The sequence below is a fragment of the Girardinichthys multiradiatus genome, chromosome 21 (assembly GCF_021462225.1).
Source record: "Girardinichthys multiradiatus isolate DD_20200921_A chromosome 21, DD_fGirMul_XY1, whole genome shotgun sequence".
Taxonomy (NCBI): Eukaryota; Metazoa; Chordata; class Actinopteri; order Cyprinodontiformes; family Goodeidae; genus Girardinichthys; species Girardinichthys multiradiatus.
Window position 1 is genome coordinate 7,716,774 of NC_061813.1, and position 14,897 is coordinate 7,731,670.

The window sequence follows — 14,897 nt, forward strand, 5'->3', positions numbered from 1 at the left end:
GCCAACGACGATTACTAAGGAGTCCGGGTTGGTCCGCTCCACACTCAGTATCTGGTCGGCGAGCATGCGCTGTGCGACCTGCACGTTAGCTTGCGTGACCTGCACCAATAAGTGAGCTTGTTAGGTTTGGACCTTCAAGAAGTTCATTCAGATAGGTTCCTTTAATATTTGCTCCACAGTCAAATACAACTTGTAGCTTGCCTTTTCGTGGGTGATATACACCATGATGTGGAATATAATAGACATTGTTATAATACACATTGTTTTAGTTCACTCTCTGGAACAGGTTCTGCAAAACAGTTACTCAATACATCCTCCATAAATGCAGTACATTCTTCATGAAATGATTCATTCTTCTCCATCTTTCTTTTTAGTCCAATAAGCCGTTGTTGTGCAACACACCTGTTATTTGGGACATTAACATTTGCATTCCTGAATGGCAACTTTAGATTATAAGGTCCATCTTCAAACTACAGATTGGTTCTTCTTTAAGAAGCCCTCCTGTTCCCCACTCATTACATGTATTAACTGCACCTGTTTGAACTCGTTATCTGTATAAAAGACACCTGTCCACACACTCAATCAAACAAACTCCAACCTCTCCACAATGGCCAAGACCAGAGAGCTGTGTAAGGACATCAGGGATTAAAATAGTGGACCTACAGAAGGCTGGGATGGGCTACAGGAAAACAGCCAAGCAGCTTGGTGAGAAGGCAACAACTGTTGGAGCAATTACAGGTCCTTCTCAAAATATTAGCATATTGTAATAAAGTTAATTATTTTCCATAATGTCATGATGAAAATTTAACATTCATATATTTTAGATTCATTGCACACTAACTGAAATATTTCAGGTCTTTTATTGTCTTAATACGGATGATTGTGGCATACAGCTCATGAAAACCCAAAATTCCTATCTCACAAAATTAGCATATTTCATCCGACCAATAAAAGAAAAGTGTTTTTAATACAAAAAACGTCAACCTTCAAATAATCATGTACAGTTATGCACTCAATACTTGGTCGGGAATCCTTTGGCAGAAATGACTGCTTCAATGCGGCGTGGCATGGAGGTAATCAGCCTGTGGCACTGCTGAGGTCTTATGGAGGCCCAGGATGCTTCGATAGCGGCCTTTAGCTCATCCAGAGTGTTGGGTCTTCCGCAGGTCCCCCAAGGTCTGGAATCGGCCCTTTTCCACAATCTTCCTCAGGGTCCGGTCACCTCTTCTCGTTGTGCAGCGTTTTCTGCCACACTTTTTCCTTCCCACAGACTTCCCACTGAGGTGCCTTGATACAGCACTCTGGGAACCGCCTATTCGTTCAGAAATTTCTTTCTGTGTCTTACCCTCTTGCTTGAGGGTGTCAATAGTGGCCTTCTGGACAGCAGTCAGGTCGGCAGTCTTACCCATGATTGGGGTTTTGAGTGATGAACCAGGCTGGGAGTTTTAAAGGCCTCAGGAATCTTTTGCAGGTGTTTAGAGTTAACTCGTTGATTCAGATGATTAGGTTCATAGCTCGTTTAGAGACCCTTTTAATGATATGCTAATTTTGTGAGATAGGAATTTTGGGTTTTCATGAGCTGTATGCCAAAATCATCCGTATTAAGACAATAAAAGACCTGAAATATTTCAGTTAGTGTGCAATGAATCTAAAATATATGAATGTTAAATTTTCATCATGACATTATGGAAAATAATTAACTTTATCACAATATGCTAATATTTTGAGAAGGACCTGTATAAGAAAATGGAAGAAGTTTAAGATGACAGTCAATCTCCCTCGGTGTAGGGCTGCATGCAAGATCTCAGCTCGTGGGGCATCAATGATCATGAGGAAGGTGAGTGATCACCCCAGAACTACACAGCAGGACCTAGTCAATGACCTGAAGAGAGCTGGGACCACTTAAAGAAAACCACTAGTAACACAATATGCCGCCATGGATTAAAATCCTGCAGCAGAAGCAAGGTCCCCCTGCTGAAGCCAGCGCATGGCCAGGCCCGTCTGAAGTTTGCCACTGACCATCTGGATGATCCAGAGGAGGAATGGGAGAAAGTTATGTGGTCTGATGAGACAAAATAGAGCTTTTTGGTCTAAACTCTATTGGCTGTGTTTGGAGGAAGAAGAAGGATGCATACAACCCCAAGAACACCATCCCTACCATGAAGCATGGAGGTGGAAACATCATTATTTGGGGATGCTTTTCTGCTAAAGGGATAAGACGACAGCACCGTATTGAGGGGAGGGTGGATGGGGCCATGTATCGTGAGATCTTAGCCACCAACTTCCTTCCTTCAATAAAGACATTGAAGATGGGTCATGGCTGGGTCTTCCAACACGACAACGACCCGAAGCACACAGCCATTGCAACAACTCTGTAAAAAGCATCTCAAGATCCTGGAGTTTCCAGATCAATAAAGAAATTGATGTGTAACACAGCTGCAGTTTTGGACAAAATTTGGAAACAGTATCTTAATCTGCCTCAGTCAATGAAGGTAGGTCAGAAAGATTCCAAAATCAAACTGGATCTTAAAAACATTGCAACAAATACAAATCTACATCGTTTCCCATGCAATCAGCATGGCAAAATCTACTATTTAAATGACATCAGAGCTTTCTCTATATTCAGTTGATTTTCGTATCCATCCATTTCTACATGTCAACCAGTGCCTGTCTAAAACATCTGAGAATCTGAAAATCAGAAATGTTTACTCCCTAATTTTTCATTGTGGCCATGATATATACATATATGAACATAACTATGAGACCTTTATGCTATGAAAGCTGTCTTATCAAATCAGAAGCTGTTCCTGCCTAAACCTTTCAGCCATTCGTTTGCCTGTCAACCATTTCTGTCATCTCAGACCATGGAGAGTCCTCTGCCTCTCCTCTGTTTATTGCCATTTTCTTTTCTTCTTTCATTTCTTTTGACATATTCCTTTCAGCGGTCTCCTATTTTATTCTCCGTCAGTTGAACTTAAAATTTGAAAGTTTCTTTATCTGAAAAATGTGTTTTATACAAATCAATACAGCTAACATTTAGATGCCAGAACAGGTTTCAGATAAAGTGTAGTGTAAAACAGGTTAACAAAACACCAGAAGAACATATTTTCACTCCTGGCTGACTGAAACACAGCAAGTACAATGCAAAAATTGTACTATGTCTGTAAATCTAAGGGAACAGCATGACAGAAATCTAACAAACATCACCATTACTCCTCCTCTGCAAAGACTGCCATAGCACTGAAAAATTAGACCCTATAGACCTACTTTTTTAGCTCACATCCCGCCTGCACTGAATTGGAAACAGGTCATCAACAATGGAAAACTTTTAGAAGGGTACAAACAGAAGAACTTCGCTTAGGTATAGCCTATAATGTACTTTCTATGGCATGCTTTTGTTCAATGGCAATTGTTCAGTTATTTTGAAGTGACATTGTGTGGTTTAGATGTGAGCAGTCAGTATCTAACACCCTGTCACACTATTGCATATCTTCCTTTCATTTCAGTATCATAGAAAGGCATGATAACACAGGAAAACAACATGAGTACCACAGCGTTCTGTAGAACAGAGGGACACCCAAGATGTGACATTATACTCCTTTCAGGTCATGCACAGTGTCACCTGCAGTATATTGTTTTGCAACAGAATAACTTTGATTTCTGTACAGGATATGATGTGACAGATAATTCTTCCCTGATAGCTGACAAATTTAGAATGCACTAATAAATATGCATTCACCTCAGTATGCCGGATGCTTGAGACCAAAAGCAAAACTGAAAGCTTGATTTACTTTCTGAATAATTTGGGAAATTATTATCTGACCACCTGGGGGTACCCCTAGAGCTCTGAACTGTATTCCCAGAAGGACAATCCTTAAATATGTAAAAAACACACAAAAACAAAAGAGATCTCACAGTAAAAGTAAAATACCCCATATTGATACAGAAAAACAATTTACACAATCTTGATGGCAATACACTCTTCTGAAAGAGAATGCATCAAAGCGACACACACACCTCAAACACATGGCAGACATGGATGTTCCACAAAATCCCCTTCATTTGCTCATGTATAGATTCACATAGTTTTTTCTATGTGGATCATGTTCACTACTACGGTGGCTTGTTAAGTCTGTATGTTTTCTGTAGTTGGGTCGGATCGAGGCCAGTTCGTATTCAGACCATAACAAACTGCACCACCGTTTGTGTGGAAGCGGACCGAGACCACTTTAAAAAGCGGGCCTCAGTCCGGTTGTTTGGTCCACACTTCTTGAGTGTATTCACACCTGCACAAAAGGTCTGGACTAACGGGGAAATGAACTCTGGTCTGTTTAAAGCAGACCAGAAGTGGCAGGTGTAAATACACCCTTACCCACTCCATTTGTTGTTTAGGTAGTAGACTGGCTGATCTGCAGCAGGAGATATTTAGTCGCCTAGGTGCTAATTACGAGGTCAATTGGTTTGTTTTGTTTCTACAGCCTATAGCAGTGCAGATATTTAAAAAGCTAGCAACCAATGGCCGACATTCTAGGCAAATCATTATTTTTATATTTAGCAATAGGACTCTCTCCATTTGTTAATTTTATTGTCAGCAGCACTGAGAGTTATGTCAGTTTCTAACCTGTAAAACATGAGCACAAGGAAGATGAAATGGGCTTATTTTTCCTTCTGTTTCTCTAGATTATCTGGTGGTGAAGACATTCCAGGAAACTCTCACAGACATCCACACAGGTTTAATCACAAACACAAGATTAACATCATTAATGTTCTGCACAGTAAGCTAAGGCTATAGAGCTAGAATCTCAGTTCACTCATGCTTTCTTAAGAGGCCAGTTTATTCTCAAATACTTAAAAACCTTTTGAACTATAATTCTTCTTATAAACTACATGAAAATATGCAAGCAAAACTAGTAAAACATGTGGGGTGTAGCAAAGAAATGTCACATGAAGTGAAACTGGGAGAAATAAAAAAGGCTGATTAAATTTGCTCCTGATATATTTAGAAAGCTTACAGTGCAATACAATTGATCATCTTTATTTAGTTTTTATGGAGGGACAGAAATAGGTGGGTTGGTAGGCATACTACCATTCCCCATTATTAGAAGTATTAGGACATGGTCATATGGTACTGATGATAGAGTGCAAAGATTGACTCATTTGTTTTAGCTGTTTAAAATTACAATGAAGCGAAATGCTCAGAAAAAGAAAAAAAGTTATATTTTAGTATATCAGGATTTGAGGAATAAAATCAATAAAATATATTAAAATAGTTAACCTGAAAAAACTCTGAGTAAGGTACATTCTGAATACGTATAAAGCTAAAAAAATCCAACGTTTCAAAAGATTTCCGCTCACTCAGCTTATACAACTTGTCAGTCCATGTCAGTCTTAAAACTTATCAAATTCTAAGATACGGCTCGCACAGCTGGCCCAAAGCCACCTCAGGATGAATCCCTGTAACACGTTCTTCAGGAATCTTTAAAAAAAAAAAACAGTCATAGAATGACTCATGCTTTGGCTCCCGGAGATTGAGGTTGGCTCCTAAAATGCTGCAAATAAGAAAAAAAAAAAAAAAAGACATTTCCCCCAAAGCCGTCAAAAGACATTAGCTCACCACAGCTCTGGGTGGTGCCATACTGTACAAATAGCCCTTCCAGGCTACTATCTAGCAGCATGTTGTGAAGCATCAGAAAAGAACACTATGTGGTAAAAATGGACCGCTGATACAGTATATTTACGCCTTCCAGCCTTTTGAGGATTTGAGTTTGTCCTTAAATAGCTTCGGTGACTCGGTTGTGTACTGTGTGCATGTGCAGTGAAACAGAGGCCACACAACCAAACATTTCCAGTTTCTATAAACCTACCACCTGTTTTTTAGCTCTGTTTCAAAAAGAAAAAAAAAAATCACGCCTGGTTAAGAAAGGGTCCAGCATAAATGACCCTTTTCAGGATATTTATGGCCTAGCTTATACTCGTTTACCTAAATTTGGTGTATTTGGGATGAACAATGCTTACAAAGAGAATCTCAAGCAATTAGAACATCACAAGGAAACTAAAATATAAAATTGTGAGCTTAGAACATTCTACGACTTCAAATTAGAGCCACAAGATCTCACAATATTGCATATTAGAACACCACAGCGATTCTTGAGTCAGCCAAGTCTGTCTCACAATCCGGGGTTTTAATACACACAGATTGCGATGTAAGGAACCTCTTTTTGTGAAAAGAAAAAAAAAATATTCAAGGTTTGTTCAAACTGTTAAAATCTAATCTTATTCTAGTAAACGAAATAACCTTTTTTGTTTCACCTAATTAGCTGAATGTATTATTAAACCACTACTGATTAGCAGGACAAGGTTCAAAAGAGGAATGCAGGTTCAGTCAAAGGCACATTAAAAACTAAGGGCAGCTTCCTGCCTCTAATGAAGAATCATATGTAAATTTTACACTTAAATATTATTTTTTGAAGTATATATTTAAACAGACATTTCCTATAAAACAAGTCCGTCAGCAAGATAAACAGTTGACTGTAGGGTAACTACTAGGGCAGAGAAAACGCTAATTAAATAGGAAAAGGCTAATTAGTTAGCTAGCATCAGGCAGTCAGGATGGCAAAAGTACAAAGGGCAGAAAGGTAGAAAACACAGTATCTTCGGCACTTTGTCTTTTCACTTTAGAACTGATTTTAAACTTGGCTGCTCTTCATCTGATATATCTTTAGGTTTGCCAGAATGGTGAGCAATGACTTTAATCTTCTTTGGCATCTGCATCAGAGTTTTTAATTACCGCTACATTAAAGGGCTTTTTCACAGTTTCAATGGAATTTGGAATGCAGTTATGCATCTCTGGATCAAAATCTAAAATATTTTGTGCTCAAAAATGAACTGGTTTATTCTACACATATAGATGGGTTAAAACACAGTTTGTAATCTGTGAAACCTTAATTTGTGAAAACAAAATGTAGATTTCTTGTTTTCACAAAAATACAACCATGCACACATTCTTGTGCCCAGGGCAATATATAGAGACCAATTAACCTAACAGTCATGCTTTTGGACTGTTGGAGTCAGAGTACCCCGAAAGAAACCACGCATGCACGTGAGAACATGCAAACTCTGTTTCAACACTTTATAGTTTAAAAAAGGAGCATTTCTGCTGAAGATTATCATGTTTAATGAATTTAAAACTATCTGATGGCTTGTGGTCATCAATGGTGGACAGAATAATATGTCACTAAAGACATAGTAAAACCCTGTTTTGTTTTCTGGGTTGCCTATCAATACTCTGACAGCGAGGTGAGAAAACGGAGCAAAACAAATGAAAACATGCATCTTGATCTTCATGCTTTGCTAAGCTTTTACATAAAAATGCTAAGCTTTATCCTTCTCTCCTCTTCCCATCTCTCGTCTCTTCTGTGCAAACAAGAAAGCTTTCTTTTCTTGCCTTGCTCTTATTCAGCACTTATTTTTGCTCAGATTTATCCGAAACCCTGCAACTCTAATCCTACAAAGTCTTTATTGTTGTTCCTTATCTTGGCCAACATACCCTATCCTTTTTACAGGTCTTAAATACCACTTTTAGTGACACAGATGCACACTTAGACACCGACACAAGCTCTCATTAAAGAGAATACTCAGCCAGCTGCCCTGCTGCACACTTTCCCTTTTCTCAAGTACACACATATCTAATTGTCTGGCAGATTATACAAATCAAATGTGAAAACACGGAAAACACTCTTTTAGAGAACAAATGTCAATATTCACAAATAGCAAATATGTGATCAAGAAATAATAATCGACTTGGGCCTGTTCTATAATAATCACAAGGAAAAATACTAAGGCAAGTCTGTGCTATTATGGAAAGATGAGGAGGCACTTAATAGCCAGGTACAGCATGCTACTGTTCAGATGAGGAGGCTGGTTCAGTCCTCCTTATAGCCACCAATGGGGGGGAGACAGGAAGTGTTGAAAGGAAGGACAAGGAAATGAGTCCGCTGGAACTCTGCACTTCCATAAATCACAGCAGCACACAAATAAAAAAACATTTCATCTGATGTTGGAAAGGACATATACACAAGCACACTGATAGCACACACACAATCCCTGACATCAAAGCTTGGAGATGTACAGAAATACAAAAACACAATCACAAACTTCAGCTGATCCGTCATGCTATCATTTGAACAATCATACAGAAGTGCATACAGCATCAACCCTTTGGATTATTTCACTGGAAAGAAAACAGTAAAGAAAATGTGTTTTTTGCATGTTGGTGGTGGCAGCATCATGCTGTGGGAATACCTTTTCTTCAGAAGGGAGTGGGTAGCTGATGAGAGTAGATGGGAAGATGGATGGGGCTATAAACATGGCAAACCTGGTAGAAAATCTCATAGAGGCCGTAAATAGGTCATGGAATATTTTCAGTCCACTTTGCAATAATGTGCTACATTGTTTTCATCTGCCACATTAATTCATAACAACATATTTAAAAGTTTTGGCTTGCAACAAAATAAATTGTGAAAATGTTTAGGATCCAGAAACAGAGATTTTTGGGAATCTTCGGGGAGAAACCACATTTTTATAATGAGAAATTTTCCACACAAAAATAAAAGACACTTGTGATGTAATGAGGATAGTGTTGCCTAAGGACTGCTTTTAACAAGAACAGAGCAAAAGCCAAAACAACTCAAATAGGACTCACCTATTGTAGAGACAGCCAGGTCAAGGGTCATGACATGAAAAAATAAAAACAATAAAAGCAATTAGAATTTTTAATTCAATGGTCGTATTTTCTAAGACAGCAGTTTTTCAAGTTCAGTTCAGGTAAAGACAGAAACAGATGGGTACAGCAGGGAGGAATACAAGAATGAATTAAACAGAGAACATATGTAACATTTAACCCCCGAATGCAAAGTAAGGGGAACATGATTATTGTGTTAGCACACACCTCGATTGAAGAAAAAAAAAAAAAAAAGACAAGATTTGGAGTTGGTGTCGATATCTAGTGGTGCATCTAAGGAGAGAGATTCTGTGATTGGTCAGAGGCTGGACAAGAAAAGTGTTAATTATGGGAGAATTCCACCAGTGCATATTTGAAAATAAAGGCTAGCATTAAGGCAATCCAGAGTCTCAATTGGTCAACAGTTGAGTTAGTCACCCCAAAAAAGTCCAAACCAGACATGCTAATGAAGGTTTTAGATGTAGTCATTCAGGAAACAGCACATATAGGTGCAGTTCCTAGGAGAACAGCCCTGATTAGTAAAAGACACACAAGCAATCAATACAGCCCAATACTGGAACTACTCAAGCTGGTTGGAAGCATCATGCATGGCAACCATTCCCCTCTATCTTTCAGTTGCCTTCAGTACTTCTACTGCGGTTAGGGCAGACTACAACCAACCTTCCACGATGGGGACAACTGGAGGGACCACAGCTGTGTCTTCCATTGGATCAGCAAAGCTTGGAAAAAAAGGCTTTGCTGCAGGATTGAGACCAGATCCTGGAACTCCAGGAGTGACTGAAGGAGGAGATGACGGTGAAGCAACAGGGGATGCCTGTGGGGAGAACTTTCTGGATTGCTTCTGGGTCGATTTTCCATCTTGATGCTTGGGCTGGAATTCTTGTGCTGTGGTTTTGGGTGAGCGGAGAGGTGCTGGGCTTGGGGTGTTAAAGGACAGACCCAGGGGTAAAGGAAGACCTAAAGCACTCGTGTCACTGAGGTCAAATATTTCACTGTTGCTGCTCAGCTTGGAGGTATTCAACAGCCATGAAGCATCAGAGGGTGACAGGGGTGGGGCAGAAGCCAACGCCTCGTCTTTAGGAGAAAGGGTCTGGCTTGCCTGTGAAGCAGAGCTGAAAGCTGAGGTGTCTTCTTCTGAAACACCTTGCATGGAAGATTCTTGAAAGGAACTTGAGATGTCAAACAACCCGCGCTCTACCATGTCACCTAGTGCTCCTGTATTCTCTGTAGAGAAAGGAGGATAAAACGTTTGATTACTGTGGCCCAAACTGGCATTTTCAGTGTCAATCAGGACGTCAACTGGATCACCAGAGGAAGCAGCTTCGGAGACTGATCTGAGTGTTGTTTTGTTGGTGGAAGATGGCATTGTGAATGGAGCTGCTGTAGCATTCAGCTCACTGTTCAGGACCAGTGGGCTGATGGCAGCAGAAGTTGGAGAGCGCATACCCTGAGACAAAGGCGAAGAGTCTTCCTCTGAATTAAACCCTTTCTTCCAGGTGTTTTGGTTGGTGTTTGTGTCTGCAGAGGAGGTCTCCATTCTTTCGTTTGTTGGGCTCCCAAGATCCACCATTGCTTCTGCTTTTGTTTCTAAGGCAGTCACTGAACAGGGAACAAATGGCTCTACTGTCACTGACCATTCCTCTGGAAGCTTCTTCCTGTTTTTACTCTTCTTCCCGCGGGCTCCACTCTTACCAAGTTGCTCTTCCCATCCACCCTCTCCTCTGTCTCTTCTTGGGCCAATCCTATGATAAAACCCCTCAGCAGGAGGAGTGTTTTCTCCTGCTCCTTGCATCTCCAGCTCAACCCTGCCCTCAAGGTGTTCATAGGATCCCTCGTCTTTCTGACGCCTTTTCTTTTTCCTCTTCTGTTTTCTGTCAGATCCATCTGTGTCCCTTTCATCACCTCCAGCATAGGCGGTGCTTTCACGGCTGGGCCAGCTGTCAGGCGTGTCTTCTGGACTGGCTGCAAGCAGATCAGCTTGGTCAGAAAACCTCACAGAAATGCTTGGATCGAAAGGTGGCTCTGTTGATAGGGGGCCAGTCTGGTCTTGCCAAGAGTCATCTAAGGAACCTTGTTATGGGCGAAGAGGGGAAAGTTTAAGGTTGAGGAAATGATTATGGATATTATACAACACTACTGGTTCCCTAGGTCTAACTCAAAAAACGGAAGCAAAGACATTTCAGAACAAAAGACAACTGGTGGCCAATGTCAGCAGTGAATATTTACAGAAGCAAACTTCCTTTAAGAATAATTATAATGGCCACTTCTATTGTAAAAGACTGTGGTCAGGTTAGGAAGGTGAAACAAAAGAAAGAAAGATGGATTATTATTATCATAGCCCTTAGGACTGCATTGTGCTTTTGGGTAATCTTATACTAAAATCAAAATACAAACACCTGTGGAAAACCAGATCAGATTGTAATCTTTTTGAAGTTCAAATACAGAATCATTAAATTAATACTAAAAATTACAAGAGCTGATTATTTAAATCTGAGGTTAGATTACCTGTGAGTGATCTGTATGCAAAATCAGTGAGGATTGTCAAAAGTCTGTGTAACTTGAAAAAGAATTTCCTCAAAATTATAAATAATTTGCTCTAATTCCAGTTTAAAGGTTGTCCTTGTGGTGCATTCCCCATTCATATCGAAATGTTGGAACTTTTTATAACAAATCCACGGGAATGGCCACTAATGTCTGACTTGAAATGACAGTGGTTTCTCAACATCAGGTGATTGGTGCAATAATACATTTTAAACTTTATCTTATTACATCTCTTGCACACATTACTGTTCATCCTTATTTGCCAGTTTTCTACATTATTGGTTTGTTTTGCTAATAAAACTTTGCATGTTTATTAAGCACAAAATGTAGTGCATTTAGTACAGTGTACACCACATAGATGTTCAGTCATGGTAAACATAAAGAACATCTTCTTTAAACTACAAGGTTTTTAAATTTCAGGGAATGGTAACATGATCTGGGCTTTGAAAGGTTCCAAAATGATTCAAAGTGCACAAAACTACAGCTATCATATATTCATAAAATACAATTAAACCAAAAGTAAATTCCATTATAGAGCTGGAAGAACCACCTTAGGCAGCAATAGTTTGAAGGAGTCATTTTTTGTATGAATTTAACATTCTTTCTCGTGTAGGAGGAAGTTTGGCAGACTCTCCTCATAACTTTAAAGTTTGTGTGTAGCTGTTTATGCACAGCTCTAAAGTCCCCCCACCATTCTAATGAGGTCGAGGTCGAGTTTTTTAACCAGGTCGTTACATCACCTTGATTCCTTTTGTTTTCAGAGATTCCTGTTGTAGATTTGACAGAGAACCTTTGACAGATTAACAGTGAAGGTCATGGCTGACGCATTAAATGTAAGGTTCTCTGTTCCAGCTACTGAAAAATGCCCAAACCATCACTCCTCCACCACTGTGCTTCAATGATGCCATGCTGTGTTTTGTTATATGCTTTCTAGCTAAACACATCTACTTTGGCCATATCTTTGTGGAACCAGACATTCAGTAAATGGGCTGTCCAATATTGTATCTATGTCTTTAGCAGCTGGTATTTGGTGTTTGTGCTAATATGCTTTGATTCAGTTTTGACCAACCTTGACTTGGGCAAATATCTCTGCTTTCATCTGATGTCTTGTGGTTCAATCAGCTGCAGCATTGCAAACCAAAATTGTAGCGTCATTCATTGTTTGAGGGAAGAGATTTGGCGACCTTTCCAAACAAGCCATTGTTGTTCACTACGTACATAACTGTGGTTTCATGGATTTTAACATTTTACATCATTTAACATGAACACCGTTGATGCTGACCTACAGCTGCTGGGTTCGAGTGTCACAGAGTTGGAAATGGCCTTAAAACCTTTCTCAAATGATATAATTTTAGCTTCACCTGATTCAAACTCTGTAAAAAAAAAAAAGTCTATATAGCACCTTTTGCTATCCGACTATTAATTGAAACAATAGTCGACAGATTAATTGATTAGCAGCCCCAAAGATCATTGCTGATATCTTCCCACCCTGGCATTGTATAAATTCTGTTACATACCAACAATCTGCCAAAACTGTTTTGATTCAGTAGGGACGCTCACACTAACAGATGATCAATTAAATTAGTGCACTTGTGAAGCAGCACCTGGCAGTTCCGTTGACTCCTAAATGCTATGGAAGAAGCAGCTATGTACTTGGGTTTTTTTTTTGGCCTAGTCTTTTTTCAGTTCATAAGACACTCACTTGATGCTAGAAATAGATAATTTTAGAACTTCATAAAGCTCGAATGATTGATGTTGCAAAAGCTAAAATTCTAGAAACAGGGTGTTATTTTCTTACCCTGATTAAAAACAAAATGAACAACATATAAACAGATCTTTTAGTTATCAGGGTCCTCTCCTGAGGGACCACCTCATGATTTTAGTCCACGGAGCAGGTTCCCTGTCAAGTTTTAAGACTAGGCTTAAATTTTTCTTTTTGATTAAATGTATTGGCTTGCACACTGCTGCCAGCAACATAATTGTTCACCTTCTACTGATGATACACTTGGCCCTGTCTTTCAGTATTTAACCATGTCTCTCTCAGACATAGCTACTGGCTGTGACAAACTGTATGTGCTCTCTTTCATACTCTAGACTTGAAAACTGATAGAGTTCATCTGCTTAACCGTCTTTCTCTCATAGATGAAGCCACTAAAAGAGCTAATAGTGCCATTTACTTTTTGCTTCTCTTTAACATAGAAAGTACTCCTGGATCAATGCTTCTGTGTTCTTTTTGTGTCTCTGCTCTGTTCTCTCACAATGAGCCTAATTCTGCTGAAGTTTTCTTCCTGTTGAGAGAGGGTTTACCTCTTCACTGTCGCTACATGCATAATCAGTATGAGGGATTGCTGCAAAGTCAACAAACAATGCAAGCAACTGTCCACCGTCTCTACATGCTCATTCAGGAGTAAATGGTCCAAGTCACTGACTCCATGCAATCTGCTGGGTTTCCTTGGATAGAAAACTCGTACTCTTACTCCCGCTTATCCGGGACCGGGTTGCGGGGGCAGCAGACTCAGCAGAGACACCCAGACGTCCCTCTCCCCAGACACCTCCTCCAGCTCGTCCAGGAGGATCCCAAGGCGTTCCCAGGCCAGGCGAGAGACATAGTCCCTCCAGCGTGTCCTGGACCTCCTCCCAGTGGGACGTGCCTGGAACACCTCCCGAGGAAGGCATCCAGGAGGCATATGGTATAGATGCCTGAGCCACCTCAACTGACTCCTCTCGATGTGGAGGAGCAGTGGCTCTACTCCGAGCCCCTCCCGGATGGCCGAGCTCCTCACCCTATCTCTAAGGGAGTGCCCGGCCTACGGAGGAGGCTCATTTCAGCCGCTTGTATCCGGGATCTCGTTCTTTCGGTCATGACCCAAAGTTCATGGCCATAGGTGAGGGCAGGAACGTAGACCGACCGGTAAATCGAGAGTTTCGCCTTTCAGTCTAGCTGCGTCTAGAAATCCTGTCTATAAAAGTTATGAACAGGACCGGTGACAAAGGGCAGCCCTGTCGGAGTCCAACATGCACCGGAAACAGGTCCGACTTAGTGCCGGCAATGATGACCAAACTCCTGATCCACTTGTACAGAGACCGGATGGCCCCCTAATAATGGGCCCCCGATTCCATACTCCTGGAGCACCCCCACAAGGCACCACGAGGGACACAGTGGAATGCTTTCTCCAGGTACACAAAGATAGAAAACTATTTAGCCAGTTTTAATAATGCACTGAACTTGATAGCATTCTTTGATCTAGGATCAATTGGAATGTATGTACTTGACTTGGAATTTGTATGATTTGATTGAATTGACTTTGTAAAGTGCCTTGAGATGTGAATCTGCACTATATAAATAAACTGAACTGAACTGTACAAAAACAAAGCTCTAGTCTTCCCACAAGAAAGGAGGTCATTACAGGCTACACTGCTTAAACTAAACAGCTTCCTTAAGGTAGGCGCATAATTAAGATAGATGGCAGCAAAAAAATCTCTCTAGAAGTTACAAAGAAGGCAGGATGCAAGGTAAATGAGCAGTAACACAGCACAAGATGAAATTGCTCACTGAAGCGAGTTTACTCTTCCTACTTTGGCCCAGTTTGCCTCAGATCTCTCTTTATACCTATAC

The 14,897-nt window shown here is 40.4% G+C and overlaps 1 protein-coding gene across 11 annotated transcripts in view; it reads right to left on the reverse strand.

The window, feature by feature from the left end:
* Window positions 1-14,897, reverse strand: part of LOC124858091 (microtubule-associated protein 4) — a 155,251-nt gene that overhangs the window by 54,725 nt on the left and 85,629 nt on the right. For 10 of the 11 annotated variants that reach the window (XM_047349866.1, XM_047349875.1, XM_047349874.1 and 7 more), the window contains one exon: window positions 9,401-10,810. In XM_047349866.1, the coding sequence (XP_047205822.1) occupies window positions 9,401-10,810 (1,410 nt within the window). The remainder of the gene's footprint in view (window positions 1-9,400; window positions 10,811-14,897) is intronic. The other variant, XM_047349871.1, reaches the window with a different exon arrangement.